Genomic DNA, 18,817 nt, shown 5'->3' with positions numbered 1-18,817 from the left:
GGGGGCGCAGGGGGACCAACTTGATGGCTGTTGTTGACCTGTAGTAATTATTTCAAAGTTCCCTGGGTTGATAATACTATTTCTGGTTGTCGTTTTTCCTAGTGCAAGAGGCATCGAGTGCTCTGTATGGAGCACCTTGGATTTTTAAGTATTTTGTTTGTGTTTGTTTTAATATTGTATAATCTACTCGGCACAGTTTGAAATTGCCTCCTGACAATAATAATGCCTGCCTCCCGAGGGGACTGTGTGACTGGCTGTAGCAGGATGATCCACAGAAGCAGTTAGTAAAACTGTCTGTCGGTAGCTGTCGGTAGCTGTGCGGTAGCAAAATTGAAAGTTCAGTGAGAGTTAGACGGTGTTTGGTAGAGAGACTGGTTCCTTTTTGGCCTGGAGACTCAGTGTTTTGACAAAAACGCATTCGTTATTGTAGCGACATTTTAGATAATTCATACAACAGTGATAGTCAAAACTGGGGTACAGTTTTTCAGCATGAGCACTTGCAAAGTCATTTCTGTTCTTCTACAAAGTATCCATGACTCTTTCCTTTGATTTATGGATGTGTGTTGGAAAAGGAAGGAAAACTAATTCCCTTTGCTTCTTAATAATATTGCCCTCTTAATAGTGGTGACATTTTAAAAATATCGATCCCTTGTTTGAGAGAAGTGGGGGAGGGGAGATGGGAATGGCAGTAAAACTATTAAATGACAGCTTTCCCCTTGCCTTTTTTCCCCAGTGCTTCGCTAGTCTGTCTTGACTGACTGAATTCATCTGAAAGTGTTTTCTTCATTTTTAACCAAAGATTTGTTAGAACTGGCAGGAATTGCGTTTACATTTCCCAAAACTTCAGGAGTAAGTTTAAATACAGGTTTTATGAGGCTTGATCCCACTATTACAATGTGTTGCCTTTAAAAGTGCCTCAGTTAATGTCTGGAAAATCAAGGAATAGAGATGGGAACTTGGCTTGAGTAAGCATCCTTTTACCTATATTGAATATTAGGCTCTGTGGCCTTGGGCCATTCACTTCAACCTTCTGGTGCTCATTTTCCTCCCCTGTAAAATGGAGGGATCAGATCAGATGACCTCTGAGGTCCCTTCCTGCTCTGAATCTATGATTCTGTGATCTCAGTGGCCATAAATATGAACCCCCTCCCCCAGCACTGGAGATCATTTTCTGTAAAGCTAGCTGAAGTCTTAACTGAGTTAACCAAATTCTTCCTGTTCAGTGGTCAGTGTTCACTTCTTAAACTTTCTTTTTTGAAGAAATATTAATTCTATAAGTTAGTCCTTAAGGACTTGTGACTTCATTGGTAGGGAGTACACAGACCCCAGCTCTCTATGACCTATAACATCTCACCTGAGGTTTAGAGAGATTTAGTGACTTATTGAGATGACATAGCTATTACATATTAGTCAGCATGTGAACCCAACTCCTCCTACACGTACAAACGCAAACGTTGAGAGACAACATGGCATTGTGTTGTATGTGTAGGTAATTGTCAAATATTTACACTGGGAGAGCATATTTTATGGGCAAAGGTTAAGGAATAAGGAGTTTAGAGAATATAGAACTATATAATTTTTTTTCTTATTATGGGCTTTTTTGTTTGGGTTTTTTATTTTTTTCTTCACTTATTAGTATTTTATTTTTTCCAATTACATGTAAAGATAGGTTTCAACATTTACTTTCATAAGATTTTGAGTTCCACATTTTTCTCCCTCCCTCTCTTGTCTCCTTCCTCCCCAAGACAGCAAGCAGTCTGATATAGGTGATACATGTATAATCATGTAAAACATATTTTCACATTAGTCATGTTGTGAAAGAAGAATCAGAACAAAAGGGGAAAACCATGAGAAAGAACACAAAAACAGAGTGAGAATAGTAAGCTTGGATCTGCATTCAGACTCCATAGTTCTTTCTCTGGATGTGGATGGCATTTCCATCATGAATCTTTTGGAATTGTCTTAGTTCATTGCACTGCTGAGAAGAGCTAAGTCTGTCATGGTCAGTCATTGCACAGCATTACTGTTACTATGTCCAGTGTTCTCCTGGTTCTACTCACTTCACTCACAATCAGTTCATATAAGTCTTTCCAGGTTTTTCTTTAATCCACCTGCTCATTATTTCTTACATCACAGTAGTATTCCATTACATTCTTATTCCACAACTTGTTCAGCCATTCCCCAGTTAATGAGCATCCCCTCAATTTGCTGTTTTTTGCCACCACATAAAGAGCTGCTACAAATATTTTTGTACGTTTGGGTCCATTTCCCTTTTTTATGATCTCTTTGGAATACAGACCTAGAAGTGCTATTTCTGGTTCAAATGGTATGCATAGTCTGTATAGCCCTTTGAGTAGAGTTCCAAATTGCCCTCCAGAATAGTTGGATCAGTTCACAACTCCAGCAGTACATTAGTGTTTGACTTTCTAATATTGTTAGCACATAGCATGTTCAGATGCTTACCTCAAGCCTGGCTCTGACCTCTTCCTATTTGCCTAACAGTCCTACTCATAATTGACTAGCAAGAAGGATGGATACCCTGTGTTTCTGCAGGTAATACACCCACAGATAATCAGTGGATCATACATGTTTATTGCTATAATATAAAACATAAATCATAGGTTTGGAACTAGAAGGTACCTTAGGGAGCCTCCAGTCAAAACCTCCTCCTTTTATAGTTGAAGAAACCAAGGCTGAGGCTTAGAGAGGCTATAAATATTAGCGATAAGATGTGGCCCCTGCCTCCAAGTCCAGCATCCTATCCATCTTGCTACTTAGAAGTGAATTTTGCCTAACCCTATGGTGAGGGATTTTCTGCCAATCTTGACTCTTTATGGAGTGCATTTTCAGATGGGTCTTTTTATAATGTTCTTCTCTTTGTTAGCTTCTTGAGAAGAAATGCTCCGCCCCCCCCCCCCAGCTTCTTTGACTTGGTTTGTAATTCTCACCAAAGTTCATTCTAAAAGTTTTTGCGGTTTTGAAATCTATGAAAACGATGAGGAAAGGCAGTCTAATAAACCAACCTTGGCTTGAGAGGCAGAAAGCCCTGCCGCTCTCATAAACCAGCTGTGTGACTCTGGGTTAGCCCCTTAACCTCTCAGTGACTGAGGCAGATCTCTAGGATTCTTACATGATGGACAAATTGCTAATCTTCATCAATGGAGGGAATTTCCTCACTGGGAGAGTCTCCTATGTCAGTGGAATGGAGGGTCTAAGCATCCCTTACCCCTTCCTTTAGTCCTCCCCAAAAAAGCCTATAAGAAATACTTTATTAGGTAGGTGTAATGCCAGTGCAATATTTACAGTGCCCACAATCATGATAAAGACTGTGACTATAAGTATCACATGACATTTGATTGCAAAATATAGCAAACTCTCCAGATAGAGGACAGAACCGAAGCACTTATTTAGACACCAGAAAACCCAATCCCCAAACCAGTAAGCCGATTGCATCAAAGTACCAAAGATATTCAGAAGCCATAATAACGCTGAGAGCCACAGCATCCTTCAGCCTTCCCACAAACCTATACAAGATCAATATTTATTCACAAACCTCTCTGACTCCTTGCCTGAGCTCCTCTCTCCCCCATCATCTGGCTAGCTCTGACTACCAGTTTCTTGTGGGCTCTGCTTCCCTTCAGCAAACTCCTCCCAACACAGGCTCCATGCAACTACATTCAGCCTATCAGGGGGCAGAGTTTATCTTCACAGCAGGGAAGCTTCCTGTGGGCTCTGCTGCACTTTTCAGCAAATTCCCTCCATCACAGGCTCCATGCGATTACATTCAGCCTATCAGGGGGCAGAGTTTACTTTCAAAGCGGGGAGGTCTTCACACTCCCCCCCCCAGGTATATTAAGAGGCAGGGGAGATCTTCAAGTTCCCATTTTCATTACAGTAAGACCTGATCTAAATATTCATTCACATAGTAGGATTTTTGAGCTGAAGGACTTTTAGAGATTATCTAGTCCAAGGGCCTCCTTTTTCCAACTAAGGAAATGAGAAGAAGTGATTTACACAGCATCACATAGGTTCTGGCTCTGATTGTGGGACCCCAAGGGTATTTCTTAGGGCATACAGTTGTTTTCTGTGATCTTTTCTTCAGAAAGATAGAGGCGTCACCCCAGACAGCCTTGACTTCCTCCCATCTCTTGGGTATTTCACCCATCTGTCTACATAAATCCTCTTGTACTTTTCAGGCTCCACAGCATCTTAGGCTAATGAGGTGTGTGTATTGAGTACTGCCAAGGAAGGTAACATACCCTTCAGCCAACTCTTGATTCCCTGCTAGCCCATCTGTGTGTTATCCAGGTCCCTTGCTGGGGATGTCTCCGAGCCTTTCCTCCTTTCTTTGTTTGCCTGTTAGCCCTGTCATTCATTCCCTCACAGCCCCTCCACTGGAGAGGGAGGAGAGTGCAGAGTTCTTCACCAACTTGTGTGTGGGACTCAGATCTGATGGAGCTTCTGGGGGAGTGGGAGAGGCTCCTTATGAATTTCAGGCAGTCGTGTATGTTACCGTGGCCTGCTGACATCATTGTGGATCTCAAGTGACTAGTGCTTAGAAGGGGGCTCCTGGGCACCTCCATTGTTTCCTGTAAAAGTCTGTAATGCGAAGAAGACCGAGGCTCATTTAGACACAAGGCACTGTGCCACATTCTGGAACCCACAAAATGGCAGTGAGGACTAGATAGCCTCTGGCCACTAAAGTATGACGTTGAAGGGAGAGATACAGAGTGCTATGAGAGTTCAGAGATGGGGGGCATAGTTTCTGACTGGAGTCATGGAGGAAAACTTGATGGAGTGGATGGCATTTGAGCTGGGCTTTGAAGGGCTTTCAGAGATGGGAATGAGGGACATGGAGAATGGATTCAGGAAATGTTCAGTTGCAGTACAGGGTGCCTGAAAGGAAGCAAGGGGGCTAAGGCTGGAAAAGCCAGCTAGAGCCCTATTATGGCTACAGGGGCTGGGGCAGAAGAGAGGGGCTTGTTGTCCCTGAAGGTTTCCAACCCGTGGAATGATATCTACCAGAAGTGTGCCCTTGGGAAATGATAAAATAGCAGTTTGTGTGATAGCATTGCCATGATTGTAGTGTCCAAAATGAGTGAAATCATCGATCATTCCAGCATACCCTGTAGTCTTAGACTTTATCTGGAAGTACTGTGTTTCATTCAGAAAATTTCATTTCCATTGAACATGAACATTGAAGAACTAGAACACATTCAGAGAGAAGGAGCCAGCTAGGATGGTGAAGAGACTCCAGACCAAGAGTTCTTCATCTTTTTTTGTGTGTCGTGGACCCTTCTGCCAGTCTGGTTAGAGCCTGTGGCCCCTTTTTCAGAATAATATTTTTAAATGAATAAAATAAAAAACATGAGATTACAAAAGAAACCAGTTATTGAAATAGTTACCAAAATACTGTGTTTGTGCATGTGTGTAAAAGCCATGCACATGTTAAGAACTTCCTGTGGGCCAGCTTACTGGGGAAATGACCGTAGTCTGTAAAAATCAGAAGGATTGTCCTGAATTAGGAGGAAGAAAGATCACTTTTACTCTGCTTGGTGCCCTGTAAGGTAGAACTAGAGTCAGTGGGAATAGAGTTCAGTTTCACACAAGGAGACGCTTAAAATTACATAATGGGATGCGGCCAGAGATAGTTCCTGAGGTGTTAGCAAGAGTCTGGATGACCATTTGTTGGAGACTTTGTAGTGGGGCCTCATACAGCCAGTGGACCTCTACTTTCAGATCCACACGGCCCCGAATCCATGGTTCTGTCATTCTTTTGGTATATAACATGTGCACAGAAATAGGATTAATTTGGAGGGGAGAAGACCAGTTAGAAAGAAGTGGGGGGAAGCCCTATTCATGGCATTATTTATGATCACAAAAAGCAAAAATCCCACAAATATATGTTTGCCCATTGATTGTATAATCACTGAATAAATGTAAATGTAGTGTTATTTTAATGCAACACAGAGGTCAGTATAAGACCTTTGAAGTCTTTGATGGGAGAAACTTCTTGTTGAGGAAAATCCTTCTACTAGTACAAGGTGGCAGCTTCCCTATAAAAAATGTTAGAAAATTGCTCAGAGTACTGGATGTTTTAGTGACTCGCCAATGATCACACAGTAGTTATGTATCAGAAGTAGGACTAGAACATAGGTCTTACTGCTTCCAAGGCCACTCTACCCACTGTGCAACACTACCTCTTTTTATTACCAAATTGTAAAGGATGATAATAGGAAAAATTCAGAGAAACATGGAAAGAACTCTTATGGAGATTGAGCAAACAAAAAAAAAAAGAAAAGACTGCAATCATGTAAATAAATTAGAGGTGGTAAGGCAGCAGAACTGTGGTCAGCCATCAGTGTTGATACCGTTCCATCCAATTCATTAATCATTATTAAGCACCCACTTTTATGTCAGGCACTGTGCTTGGCACTGGAGCTACAGGGACAAAATGGCAGTTCTGCCTCAGTGAGCTTATGTTCTCCTGGAGGAAGGAGAGAAATTCAAGTGCAGATAAGTAAATGTGGAGGGCTTTTGAGGGGTGGCACTTGAGCAGAGCCTTGGAAAAAGCTAGAGACTGATCGAAGAGTGAAGGTGAGGGAAGAAATACATTCCTGGCAAAGGGATTGACTTCTCTGCAAAGGCAAAAGACGAGATGGGATGTCCTTTGGAGGGAGCAGTAAGAAAGCCTGTTTGGCAGGAATGTGGTGTGTGTGAGAGGGAGTAATGTGCAGTCACCCATGCTAGGAAGGGTGAAGGGCACGTCCCTCCTTTTTGTAAAAGCATCTGAAAACTTCTCACTAGCGTTTGTTTGGCTGTTGGGTTGTATTAATATATTAATTATATGTGTGTATATATGTGTGCATGTACATGTGTGTGTGTAGATGCATCATTTAAGACACCTGTTCAGTAGTCTAGGCAAAGAGAGATTGAGGGCCACAGCTAGAATGTTAACTAGGAATGTGAGAAATTAAGTTATATTGGGAATGGAGAGGATTTGAATATAGGAAATATTGTGAAGGGAGACATAAGTGATCTTGGAAGTTAATTGGATACAAAGGTTGAAGAAGGAGTCAAAAGAACCCTGAGGTTTTTAGTCTGACTGATCAGAGAATCAAAATCTCCATTAACCAGTAAGGAAGCCAGGAAAGGACGTGCTTTTGTCTGAGAAAGAGGATAATTTCAACTTGGGGCATGTTGAATTGGAGATGCCAGCACGGCAGCTAGTGGTTAGAAATGGAGGTCTTGGGCAGGTGTGTGTCTGGGAGTCATCTGAAGAGTTGGGATGATGGAAGTCCCAGATAGATGGTGGAAGGATAGGTGGCCACGGTTTGGGGAGGAAGAGACAGTGAAGTAATGACCAGAGACATAAGATGGGGACGAGGAGGTATAGTATTCAGGAAGCCACAGGAAAAAGGAGTTATTAATTAAGGGAGAGGAGAAGTCCAGGCTTCCAAGTGGATGCAGGGAGGTCAAGGAAAACAAAGGCTGAAACAAAACCACTTGATTTGAGTTAGGTCTTTAGTAGCCTTCCAGAGAATGGGTAGCAGCAGAAGCCACATTGCAAAGGGTTGAGAGGTATGCGGCAGGTGCAGAGGCCGAGAGAATCCCTGAGTGGTTGTCAGTGAGAGGAGTGGAATGGTAACCTAGGGCAGTGTCATCGTGGGGGCAGACATGCAGGAAGGGCCTCGCAGAAGTGGGAGGCTATGGGATTGAGGGCCGGACTGGGGAAGGGTGCCAGCAGTCTCTTCCTCTGAGATAGGAGGTATGAGTAGGGAAAGGACAGGGTTCGAGCTATAGCCGGCATTAGATGGGAAGACATAGCATGAATGGCTTCAGGATTCCTCAGTAAAAGAGCTGAGATTGTCCACTGCAAATGTGACATTTGGGAAATGGAGAAGGTTCATGGTAGCCAATTCCAGGAAACTGAGTTGAATAAGTAATAATAACCTATGTTTCCCCACCTGTGACAGTCACAATAGGTAGCATTTATATGGTGGTTTTTAGGTTTGCAAAAAACTTTACCAATAATTCATTTGATCCTCAAAACAACCGCAAGAAGTAGGTGCTCTCAACCCCACTTTACAGGTGAGGAGGCTGAGGTACCAGGGTCACACAGCCAGGGTAGGTCTTCCTCCACCCATTGTGAGACACAGCTGCCTGCAGAATCCTGAATCCATCTCTTAAGTGCTCTGAGATAGCCACCAGCCCTCCCCAGCAGGGCCTGAGCCAGATTAAACGTCGTCAGGAAATATTGAACAAAGTGAAAACAAATAAAACACAGGTGACACTACATTGTAAAATGAAGTCGCTTTGTGGCTGCAGGAATCCCGATATCTGGGGTAGTGGTTCCCAACTCTGAGTTCGGCCCTGCTGCTCCAAACCATGGTGCAGATCTGCATGGGTGAAGGCAGTGTCTGCATCTGGCAAGCCCAGCCCTTCTCCCAGTCTCACTGGCATGGTCGGTGCTTCATTCATCACTTCAGTTTCAATTTTGGGACATGCTTTGTGCCCCCTGTACAACAAAAGGTAAGTGCCTGAGGGCAGGAGCTGTCTCCCTTCTGTCTGGAGTCCCTAGTAGGCCCTTAATAAAGCATTATTGACTGATTATGAGAGAGGCAGGTACTTTAAGTGTTAGATGATAAGGAACTGATTCTCTGAGCAGGGCTTGCCCATACAGCAGCTAGTGAGCGTTAGGTGGAAGCTAACCCCACATGACCCTGACTCCTCTCTTAGCTCTCCATCGATGATGATGCCGGAGAACTGCCGAGGAGTGTCCAAGGCCTGCTGAGGGGCAGCAGTGTGGAGATTTAGCCAGCCAGGCAACACCAGGTTTGGCTTTGGTTACTTTGGGGCCTGTACCTTGATTCAAACACTTGGGATTTTTAAAAGGATTCTTCTGAAAACAAGTTCAGAAGTACAGGCTTCTCTCTCTGTGGTGTATCCCTTTGCAAGGCTTCCTTAGGTCTTGGTGTCTTTTCTTCTCACTCATATGCTGCACCTTTGCCCTTGGAGTTGTCTGCCCCCCTAGCTGGGGACAGTTTTCCGAGGCCTGCCCTGCCCCAGAGAGAGGGGAGCTGTGAAGACACAGCTTGGCCTCTCCCCTGGGTCAGTAAACTATTCTTCAGTTAGAGTGAGCCTCTGGCCCAGTTAATACAAGGCCCCAAGGCTCCCCTTGATTTGTCTGTCGCTGATGCAAGAAACACCCTTTCTTAGGCAGGAAACCCAGTTTTAAGCTGTCCCCAAAATGAAGCCCTGTGGATGGGGTTGATAGTGGGTGGCATTTTCTTTCCTTGATTTCATTTGAAAATTTAACACTGCTTCTGTTGGCTTGTGAGGACCCGGAGATCTCGTCCCGTTTGCTTAGACTGTCGATTGCATCAGATTAAAGAGTGGCTTGTTTGGATTCTGGAAGTATTTGAGCTGGTGCTTGCCAGCTGTCATCCCCATCTTGTTGCACATCACAAGCATCTCTGTGCATTTTGCTGGAGTAGAGGGTGCGGGGTGACAGACAGACAGCCACACCTTGCTTGACAGATCAAGTAGAACAACGTCTCTTGGAAACGGATGTTTGGAGAGTCTCAGCTGTGATGCGGCCACTGATTCTACTCCATTAGTTATCGGGTTTTTTGTCTTGACAGAGTGGGAATGAATCAAACTAAATTCCATGACAAGAAATGAGGAATAGGGAAAAAGAGATTTGGCCACAACACTGGAGGGAAGAGAAGGTCATGTAACTTGCCTCTATTGAAAATGCTGCCATCCATCATTTGGTAGTTAGAGAAGTGTCCCAGCCTTGCCCCAGTCAGGAGCCTGCTGGAAAATTCCACCACCCAGTAAATAGGAAGAGTGGTAAGTTTCCTCAAGGTCAGTGACTTTAACCCTGTTCCAACACCAGAATTGCTTATCCCATGAGTCATTATCTACTTGACTTTCCCCCTCGCATCCTTCCCCTGTTCAGACACCTGGAACATCCCTAGGATTTTACCGGATGCAGCTGGTAACTGCCTTAGTTTAATGTGTCGTGACGGCATCGCTCAAGGGTCATCCGAAATGTGTCGTCAGCCTCCTGAGAGATGATATGGGGCCTAACGGGAGATTGAATTTGATGGCAGGTTCGAAAGTTTTGTTTTGTTTTGTTTTAATTTGGAGTGACTGTGGTCGACTCTTTAGATGTCAGCTTTTTTTGTGACCAAAAACCTTTTTTTTTTTAAGTACGGTGATTCTTGCACATCACCTGTCTCAGACTTTCACATGGAGATGACAGGCATTTGGAAGTGTGGTGCTTAGTGAAGTAAGTTGGGAATTTTGTGTTCCATCTGTGGTTGTCTTCATTTTGTCTTGGTCTCTGACGGGCCCTTCACTGTCTCTCGGAGCATTGTTGACTTCATAGCCTACAGACAGTCAGATTTCAAAGCCCCTGCTGTGAAAAGACATGTGGTGGTGGTGTTTGGAGTGATTCTTGTAGACACTGAGATTTCAGTTTGCTTTGTATGAAAACTCTAGGACTCACCTGGAATGTGCCTAATAATGGATAGAAAACGTTTTTGTAAATTAAACAAACTCATCATTCAAAAGAATTTTTTATGAGACTGGGTAATGATAACTGACCAACTAGCATCTTAAAATTACCTACATGGATTAATCTTATCAAATAATTCACTTATGTAAATTGTATATTTTTTTCCTGGCAGTTCCTAATGCCATGACAGCCTTCTTGAAAAAGACTTGATACCTCTGAGGATGTTTGGTTTTGAGGTCTCTTATCAAGAATAGCCTGTGTGGTCCCTGCTTAATTCTGAATCACTTCCCTGTTAGAAGCTGGTAGAGCTACATGAGCTATTTTGTCCTGTGCCTTTGGCATCTTGATAGGGTGAACACGAGTTTGACCATATGTAGCCTGGTCAGATTATATAAAGGGAGTGAAGCGATTCACCGGGAAATTTCAGTACAAATCCTTAAGGAACAATGATAAGATGACCCCAGAAACATTTCTAATGGTGTCATGTTAGTGGGTGATGACAAAAACATGAGAAAATTGCTCAGCACGGCCTGTTTCTTAGCCATTGCCCATGTTCTGAGCCTGGGGAGGGGTACGAGGAAGAGAGAAAAGCCCTCCAGAGGCTCACTTTGCATGGCTGCAGATCAGTGGGTGAGCTCTACTCGGATGGAGAGCCTGGGTGCAGGCAGATTCATGGGCAAGAACCACGAGGGTTCTGCAAGGCCAGAACCAAAGTGTGGCCTGCAGATGGGGACCCTTGGCTAGTAGCACCAACGCCTGCTTCACCCAGAAGCACCCGTGCTCCTGGAGATCTCTCAGAGCCTGCCAGGTGTGAGCAGTGGAGGGATTTTCTTTTAAAACTCTTTTCAGGGGGAGGATCCATCTTCTAGGTGTTGATAGGAAGAAAGACTCAAGTGAGTTGGGTTGTTTGTCTTTTGCTTTTCAGAGAGAAGACACAGCTCCTCCAACAAGCCCCCTCTGACAGCCCCTCCCTCCTCCATGTATTCCTTCTTTTCTTCCCTGTCAAAAAGCAAAGGGAACAGCAGCGGCGCCGGTGGGAACGGCCGCTCCTGCGGCGGAGGCGTTATCAGCGCGCCGTCGTCCAATTCCAAGTTGTTGAAATCGCCCAAAGACAAGCCGCAGCTCAGTGGAAACAGTAGGCCAATGCATCCGGTGCAGCACAGCCGAATTCCCCATGATAAAATGTGAGTATTTTCTCTGTCACAAGCGAGCAGATAGGGCTCTGGGGCAGTGTGAGAAGTGAGAGGAGGGTCGCCTTGTTTGCTGATTGTTTCAGAGAGAGGCAGTCCTGGGTGCGTGACGCGGCATCCTGCCAGCCAAAGCAGGTGTGGAGGTGAAGGAGGATGCCCCTCCCCCCCAAGCAGGTCTTGGGCATAGCACGTGAGGGACGAGCAAAGAGAAAGATACTCACTTGGGGGCAGTTTCTTGGCTCAAGTCCGTGTTGGCTGTGGGAGATGCTAGCCTTCCAGAGTCAGTGGAGGCAGCCCCATATCTCTGTCAGCTTCTTGGTGGCCTCCCCAGCTCAGGGCAGACTGCACACGCCAATTGGGGCAGATCCCCCAAGCAGCAGGCTGCCAGCATGGGGAAGCAGCCGTGTCCAGGGGCATTGGTTTGCCATGGCTTGTCCCCTGGTGAAGCCCCCAACCCCACAGGACATCACCGCCCTGGGCACAGAGCAGAGAGCCAAGCTAAATGACCCCCCAGCGAGTGGTTTAAGACGTCATACATAACCTGTAAAAGCACATCTTGGGATTGATGACATTTACACAGAGCTAGGCTAGAGTCTACCTTTTGGTAAACCTCTTATCAAAAACATGTGTGAGACAAGGCTTTTAAAAACCATAGAATGATTTTGCATACAATTGATAGGTTCATTTGAAATGATTTTTATTCCTTCATTGGCAGTCTCCCAGAGGACCTCTGCTCTTGGCAACATGTTCGTAGCCTAGTTTGAATTATGATGTTGTAATACTGCAAACTGCTATAATTAAGATGACTTTTTCTTCCAGTTGTGCTGAATTTGTGAGACTTCTATATTTTAATTTTATCCTTTTTTTTTTCTTTGAGAACATTGTTTTTAAGAAGGTTTTCCCCATGTGGATTCTCCAGGTGGTCTTACTGGCTTTTTACAGATTTAGGGTTTTTGTGTGTTTTATTTTTTGTTCTGACCTACAAATTCCCAGGTAGAAGCCTTCCTTTGATGGAGGTGAGCATCTCACCTGTAAGTTGGCTTAGCAATTTTCCTTGAGAGAGGGCCTTGAGAACTGACACCACTTGCCGAGGGACACCCTACAAGGATGTGTTCAGACACTCAGTCTTGACTCCCTCTGCACCACATTGCCTTGTGTCTGTGGGCTTTCTACCATGGGTTCCGCTGTCTCTGGTGTGTTTCCTTCTGGCGTTCCCTCGGCTCCTGCACTCCATCCCATCCCCAAGAGGCCTTTCCCTCTTTGTCTCTGTGTCCGGTGTCCTAGACGCACTTGAGAAGCTTGGGTTAAGAACCCTTTTCTGGACCAGACCCCCATTACCGGCTCGTCTCTGAGATGCCTGTCTTCTTTTTTCTCTCCATCAATGGCAGCTTGACGCCTTCAGTCAAGGTGGAAAAGATCCACCCAAAGGTGGATGGGGCACTCCTGAAAACTGCTCTGGGTTCGGCTGCCTCTGCTACTGTGAGTTCCTCTGTCAAGACTGGCCTTAATTGTCCCTCAATACCAAAGCCACCCTTGCCTTCCCCTGGACAGATACTGAATGGTCAAGGCCTTCTTCCTGCCCCTCCAGTTTTGGAAAAGAAGTCAGAAGATCATTCAAATAATAGGAAGTTTTTACATAAGAGATTATCAGGTAACTTTGCGTCTGCTGCTCTCTCCCTCCTGCCTTTCCTTCAGAGAGTAGAGGCACTCAGGGCCCAGGCAGATCAGCTCAGGCAGTCCCCTTGCTTCCTGTTGAGCCGTCAGCATGACCAGAGGCTGCGTGTGTATTCCCTTGACTTCAAGGGATTTTTCTCTGGGTATAGGTTTTTGTGTTGTTGGGGGTTTTATGGGCTTTTTTTTTGGGGGGGGGTGTTGATTTTCTGCTCTGGGCCTGTGATTCCTTCAGTGGTGGGAAATTCCCTTTGTCAGAACTTTCGTAGACTGGCAGCTCCTGTGAAGTCTGAGGGACTTGCCCTAGGGAGGGAAAGTTTCGGTGACTTAACCCTGGTCACAGTGTGACTCCGACAGGACTCAAGGCCAGTGCTTCTGATGCCAATGGATGCCCTCTGTCTTCTCCGCCCCAGGGCCTCTTGGGTAACCTAACACAAAAGTGTCCTGGCTTAACCACTGTTGATGAACGCTATGTCATTGTTTTCAGTGTCTTTTTGCAGTGATGAGGGAGGTACCTTCAGCTGCCCTCCCAGGGATCCTTCCTTCTCCTTTCAAGTTCCTCACAAGGATCAGAGATAGGAATGAGGCCTTCAAAGCCAACCCTCAGTCGAGGCCCAGAGAGGGAAAGATTCTTGGAGAAAACACAATCACGGCTCTCTTTTTTTTTCCCCCTCAAATCAATACTGATATATGGTGGATTGATTAGTTTATAGTTTCACAAGTATTGCTAGAGAGGAATTTGTAACTTAAATTATAATTAATCATCTTACCACTGAAGGGAACAAGAAGCACCTTAGGAGTATCCCAGGGGTTATTGTAATGTGTCTGTCTGTATCTTCCTGACAGAGAGAGAGTTTGATCCTGACATATATTGTGGTGTCATTGATGTGGAGACCAAGAAGCCGTGCACTAGATCTTTGACGTGCAAGGTAGGACGCCGTCTCCCCTCTGAATCGCGGTATTGTGTGCGCTCTGAAATCGAGGCGGTTGATGAATGCATCCTGCTTCTCTCCTAAGCATCTCCTTAGCTCTTTGGTTTAATGAGCCGTGACTCAGGGAGCTCAGGAGCTTGGTCCAGATGACCCAATTCAAGCATTCTGTAGCAAAGAATGAAGTCAGGAGAAAGCAGCTGCCCCTTTCCCTTCCCTCCTCCTCTCACTCCCAGGCTTTAATTTTCAGAGCATGGGGCTCCTACTTACATAAATAAAAATGGGAGGTTCATGTCTGAAGATTGATTTTGAAGGAATATCTAGGTCCCCTTAATGCACCAAATTGAATGCTTTTCAGTATATATTAATACCTTTTGAGTCAGCTATCCCATAGCCTACAAAATCCATCCTCAGAGAATTCTTTAAGCATAAGGCTGCATTTTTCTCCACTCTCTTTTTAATGTTTGCTTTGTAGTCCAGTAGTTCCAAGCACAAGTAAACCTCCTTGCTCCCCCTCGATGAGTCTTTAATGTCAGAACAAGATCAGAAGTCCTCTAGCATGCCAGCTTTCTTCAGAAACATCTTCTCTGATACTTCCTATCTTGACTAACACCCTGATCTATAGGTTGAGCCATTGAAGGAGATAAGATGACTAAAAGCATTAGCAGATGCTGACCGTGGTTGGCTGAGATGAACTCCACAGCTATCCAGGGATAAAAGGGCTTTGCTCAGTTGGGTAGGCTGTGGTCCCCAAGGGTTCTTTCATGGGAGATAGAAAAAATAGGGTGGAAGCAGTCAGAAAAACATTGCTCCATCTGTCTGTGCATTGTTTTCTCTCTCCAAGTAGCTGGTATTTGTATCACATATTTGGAAGCCCAGGGATGACTCATGCATGAGCCAATCACGAAAGCCTTCATTTTCACGAGACCCTTAATATTAGCATAGGCAAGCACAGTCTAGTCAAGTTGTTACTCTGCTCAGACTCGGGTGCGTTTGATTCACTGGTATCTGCAAGGGCTGGACTTTTGGGAAACACTGCCCAACAGGCTAGCTTTATCAGTCCTGTAAAACTGAACTGTGTTCTGAAGTCAGATTCTTGGAAAAGCCCCAGATTCTTTGGCTACATCATGGTTTTCTGATTTATTTTCCTGTTTACTTAAGTCCTCTCCTGCCTTTCAGACCCTAACACTACCCTTGCAAGATGTCAGCCAGTCCTTTAGATGTGCACATCAAAAATTCCATTTTCACTGAATGTTGGCCATAAAGATGGGACCACTTCCACTGCCTGGGGCCTCTCAGTTAGCTCCCCCTTGGTAGAATTTGACTTTAAATTTGCAAGAATTTTACCAACTTACCTTTTACCTCACAAGTGCCTGTCTGCTGTGTATGACCCAGTCACCTCCTCTCTCCTGCAGGAAAGCATTTTGACTCTAGTCCACGCTCAGGAGTTTATCTGCCGTCTGCCCCTTCCCATCTGTGTGTAGACATGCTCGGGTCTCCCAGCCCTTCTTGTAAAAAGCCTTCCCTTGGCGCTTGGGGCTCCTTCAGCTGACACCTCCACACCAGCCTCTCCCCGCCATCTTCTCTCTTCTCAGCCCCCTCCCCTGAGGCACTGCACATACGAGCTGGCCTTCCTTGTTCCCCCACATCCCCAGTGACCTCCGCCGACCGAGCTGCCTTCCTTGTTCCCCTCCTGTTTGACTTGACCTCTGGGTTTGACGCTGTTGACGGCCCCTTCCTTCTGCCTGTTGTTGCAGGTTCAGAGATTCCACACTGCTCTGGTTTTCTTCCTCTGTCTCCTCCGCTGGCTTGTCCTCCTCTTCCTTATTCCTTCAGGTGGGTGCTCCCCGAGGTTCGCTCCTCCCCGCTGCTTCCATTGCCCCCTCTCAGCAGCACTTAGATCTTCAGGCTTGAGCTCCACACCTTCATCTCCAGCTGTTGACAGGACATCTTCCATGACTAAAATCAAGCTTGTTGTCTTGCCCTGTAGATTCGTTCCTCCTTCCCACTTGAGTCTTTCTGTCTGTGGCACCCATGATCAAGACCTTGGGGAGATCCCTCTTCCCTAACTTTCCTAGCCACGCACTTGCCACACCCATGATGCCACCTCATCTCTCTCCCTTCTCTCACCTTCATTTTCTCCTCTCCATGCTCACTCCCCCCACTTTAGTATGCAGGCCCTCATTACAAGTGGTAGGTACTTGGTCTTTGGGAACATCAGAAAAAGTTTGCTGGTGCAGGAAGCAGTGAAATTGAGCCTGGGAGCAAAAGTGGCGGGGAGGGAATGAGGGCCAACCTTTGTGAAGGTGTGGACATGGGGCTGGCAAGGCCTCCTGGAAGTCAGTGGTCTAGTTGGGTAGGCACATAAGCCTGTAAAAAGGGGAAGAGTGTGAAACAAAGCTGGATGGGGGAGGCTGGGGCCTCTAGTATCTGACTCAGGGGTTTCCGTTTTGTTCTCAAAGCAATGAGAGGCCCTGGAGGCACTTGGACAAACAGGGGACTTGGTCAGACCTGTGTACCAGGAGGACGACTTTGGCTGTTATGTGGACGGAGGCCTGGGAAAATGAGAGATGGGAGGTCGACAGGCCGGTTGGGAGGCTAATTCAGTAGTTGAAGGGTGAGGCAGTGAGGCCCTCCATTAGAGGAGTGATGGTGCAGAGAAGGAAGGAAGACATGAAAGATGTTCCCAATACAAAATCCACACTGCTCCATAACAGACGGGTCATGGGGGACGAGGCAGGATAGAGGCAGGTATCAAGTCGACAGCAACATTTTGAACCTCAAAGACTGGTGCCGTTAGGGAAGTTAGGAGAAATGGAGCAAGTTAACCTTTGGACAGGTCACTGGGTTATAATGGGCTGCAGCATCATGGATTTCTCTAATCTATATTTCAGAATAAAAACTTGAGCCTAATTCATCCATGCCTTGTCATTAGTATTTGGCATTTTTAATTGGAATATGAAAGACAGACCACATGGAACATACTTGGACTGGCACATTACTTTCCTCACTTGCTGGCCCAGGCCCACGTTTCCTCTGCTCGTTGACTTCAAACCACACAGTTGTGTCCCTCTTACAGGTGGCTTTGGGAGGCTTGATGGTGAGCACCTGAGGCAGTGCCAGAAATGATCTTGTGTCTGGATCCTGCAGCAGCAGGCCACCTGGATGGCAAGAGATGGTGGCACAGAGGTGTGATAGGTCACGAACCGTAGGGGGCTCATTTGGGAGACGAGGAAAGCAGCTCGCCATTTCTTGACTTGCTTTAAAAAGGCCCTCCTCCTTAAGATGCGGAGGAACCCATCGGCATAGTTTTACAGTGGATCTGCTGCTCACACCAAGGAGAAAGTGGCTGTCAGGGTGGAAATGGTGTGCAGGGAAGGAGGCAGGGATGGCTTCCTCCCAGGTTTTGTGGTCAGGGAGCTGAGGGAAGCTGGGAGAGTGTGCATGGACTCGATTTGGGGAGGGATGAAGATATTTACAGGGATCCCTGAGGAAAATAAAGTGATGAGGCCACAGAACGGAAACCATCTCCGTGAGGAAAGAGGGTGACTGTCAGTGGGGATTAACTGGGAACTCACGAAGGAACTCAACAGTTTTGAAGCTATCTAGGGTCTGAAAGCAGGATGGAAGGTCCGCCATGAAAAGTGTGGCACAGCCCTGTAAGGAGTGCCAGGTTTCTCTTTGCCATGAAAAGGGGGCTGGATTTGGAGTCAGAAGACCGCTGCTCAAGCCCAGCTCTGCCCCTTCCTTCCTGTGGGTCTGGATTCCTCCTCCCCTCCTGTCCTCCTGAGTCACATGAGGGGAGTGCACTGGGTGATCTTGTGTTCTGTGGCAGTCATCCTGTCTGATGGAAGGAAGGGGTCAGGGGTGGCAGGGTTTGTTTTCACCCATGTGTGCCAGGCACAAAGATGGTCCTTGGGCTTACAAGGACAGAAATGGAGCAGCTCCTGCCCGCTTTGTCAGGAAACCATCCTGATGTGCAGGTCTCTCTGCTTGCAGCTTGTCCTGGCATCTCTTTTCTTTGCCAAGAACGACTTGGGACTGGAAAGGACAGAACAGAAATGGCTGATCTCAGTCCAGCAGTGGCCACAGAGCACCAGCTGCACATGATGAGTGGCAGGGCACTTTGCTGGCCCAGATGAGCGGCCTTACCTGAGGAATGAGGGCACTGGCCAGTGTGCCTGGAGTACCCAGTCTTGGAGATGGGGAGAGACGCCCCAGGACTTTGTGGCCTGCGCTGGAGGGATGGAGCTTTGGGCTTGGAGTAAGGAGGACCAGAGCACAGATCTGGCCTCAGTCTGGGACCTGAGGCTAGGGATGTATTCACCTCCCTGGACTCCAGTTTCCTCATCTGTAAAATGAGGGCATCAGACTCAGGCTCCAAAGGGCCTTTCTAGCTTTAAATCTGTGATCTTGGATTCTGATTTTTGGGAAGAAGAAAATGAGCAGAATTCTGAACCTGGGTTCTTGAACATATTAGAGAGATGGTTCCTGAAGAGTTA

The 18,817-nt window shown here is 46.1% G+C and overlaps 1 protein-coding gene across 3 annotated transcripts in view; it reads left to right on the top strand.

Moving 5' to 3' along the window:
- Positions 1–18,817, top strand: part of ATXN7 (ataxin 7) — a 98,473-nt gene that overhangs the window by 60,606 nt on the left and 19,050 nt on the right. For all 3 annotated transcript variants that reach the window (XM_069084186.1, XM_069084184.1, XM_069084187.1), the window contains 3 exons: positions 11,451–11,709; positions 13,104–13,366; positions 14,233–14,315. In XM_069084186.1, the coding sequence (XP_068940287.1) occupies positions 11,451–11,709; positions 13,104–13,366; positions 14,233–14,315 (605 nt within the window). The remainder of the gene's footprint in view (positions 1–11,450; positions 11,710–13,103; positions 13,367–14,232; positions 14,316–18,817) is intronic.

This window comes from Petaurus breviceps, unplaced genomic scaffold (assembly GCF_028583685.1).
Source record: "Petaurus breviceps papuanus isolate PSGF00001 unplaced genomic scaffold, PetGlider_PUasm1.0 174, whole genome shotgun sequence".
Lineage (NCBI taxonomy): Eukaryota > Metazoa > Chordata > Mammalia > Diprotodontia > Petauridae > Petaurus > Petaurus breviceps.
This window is presented reverse-complemented; position numbering and strand designations above follow the sequence as displayed.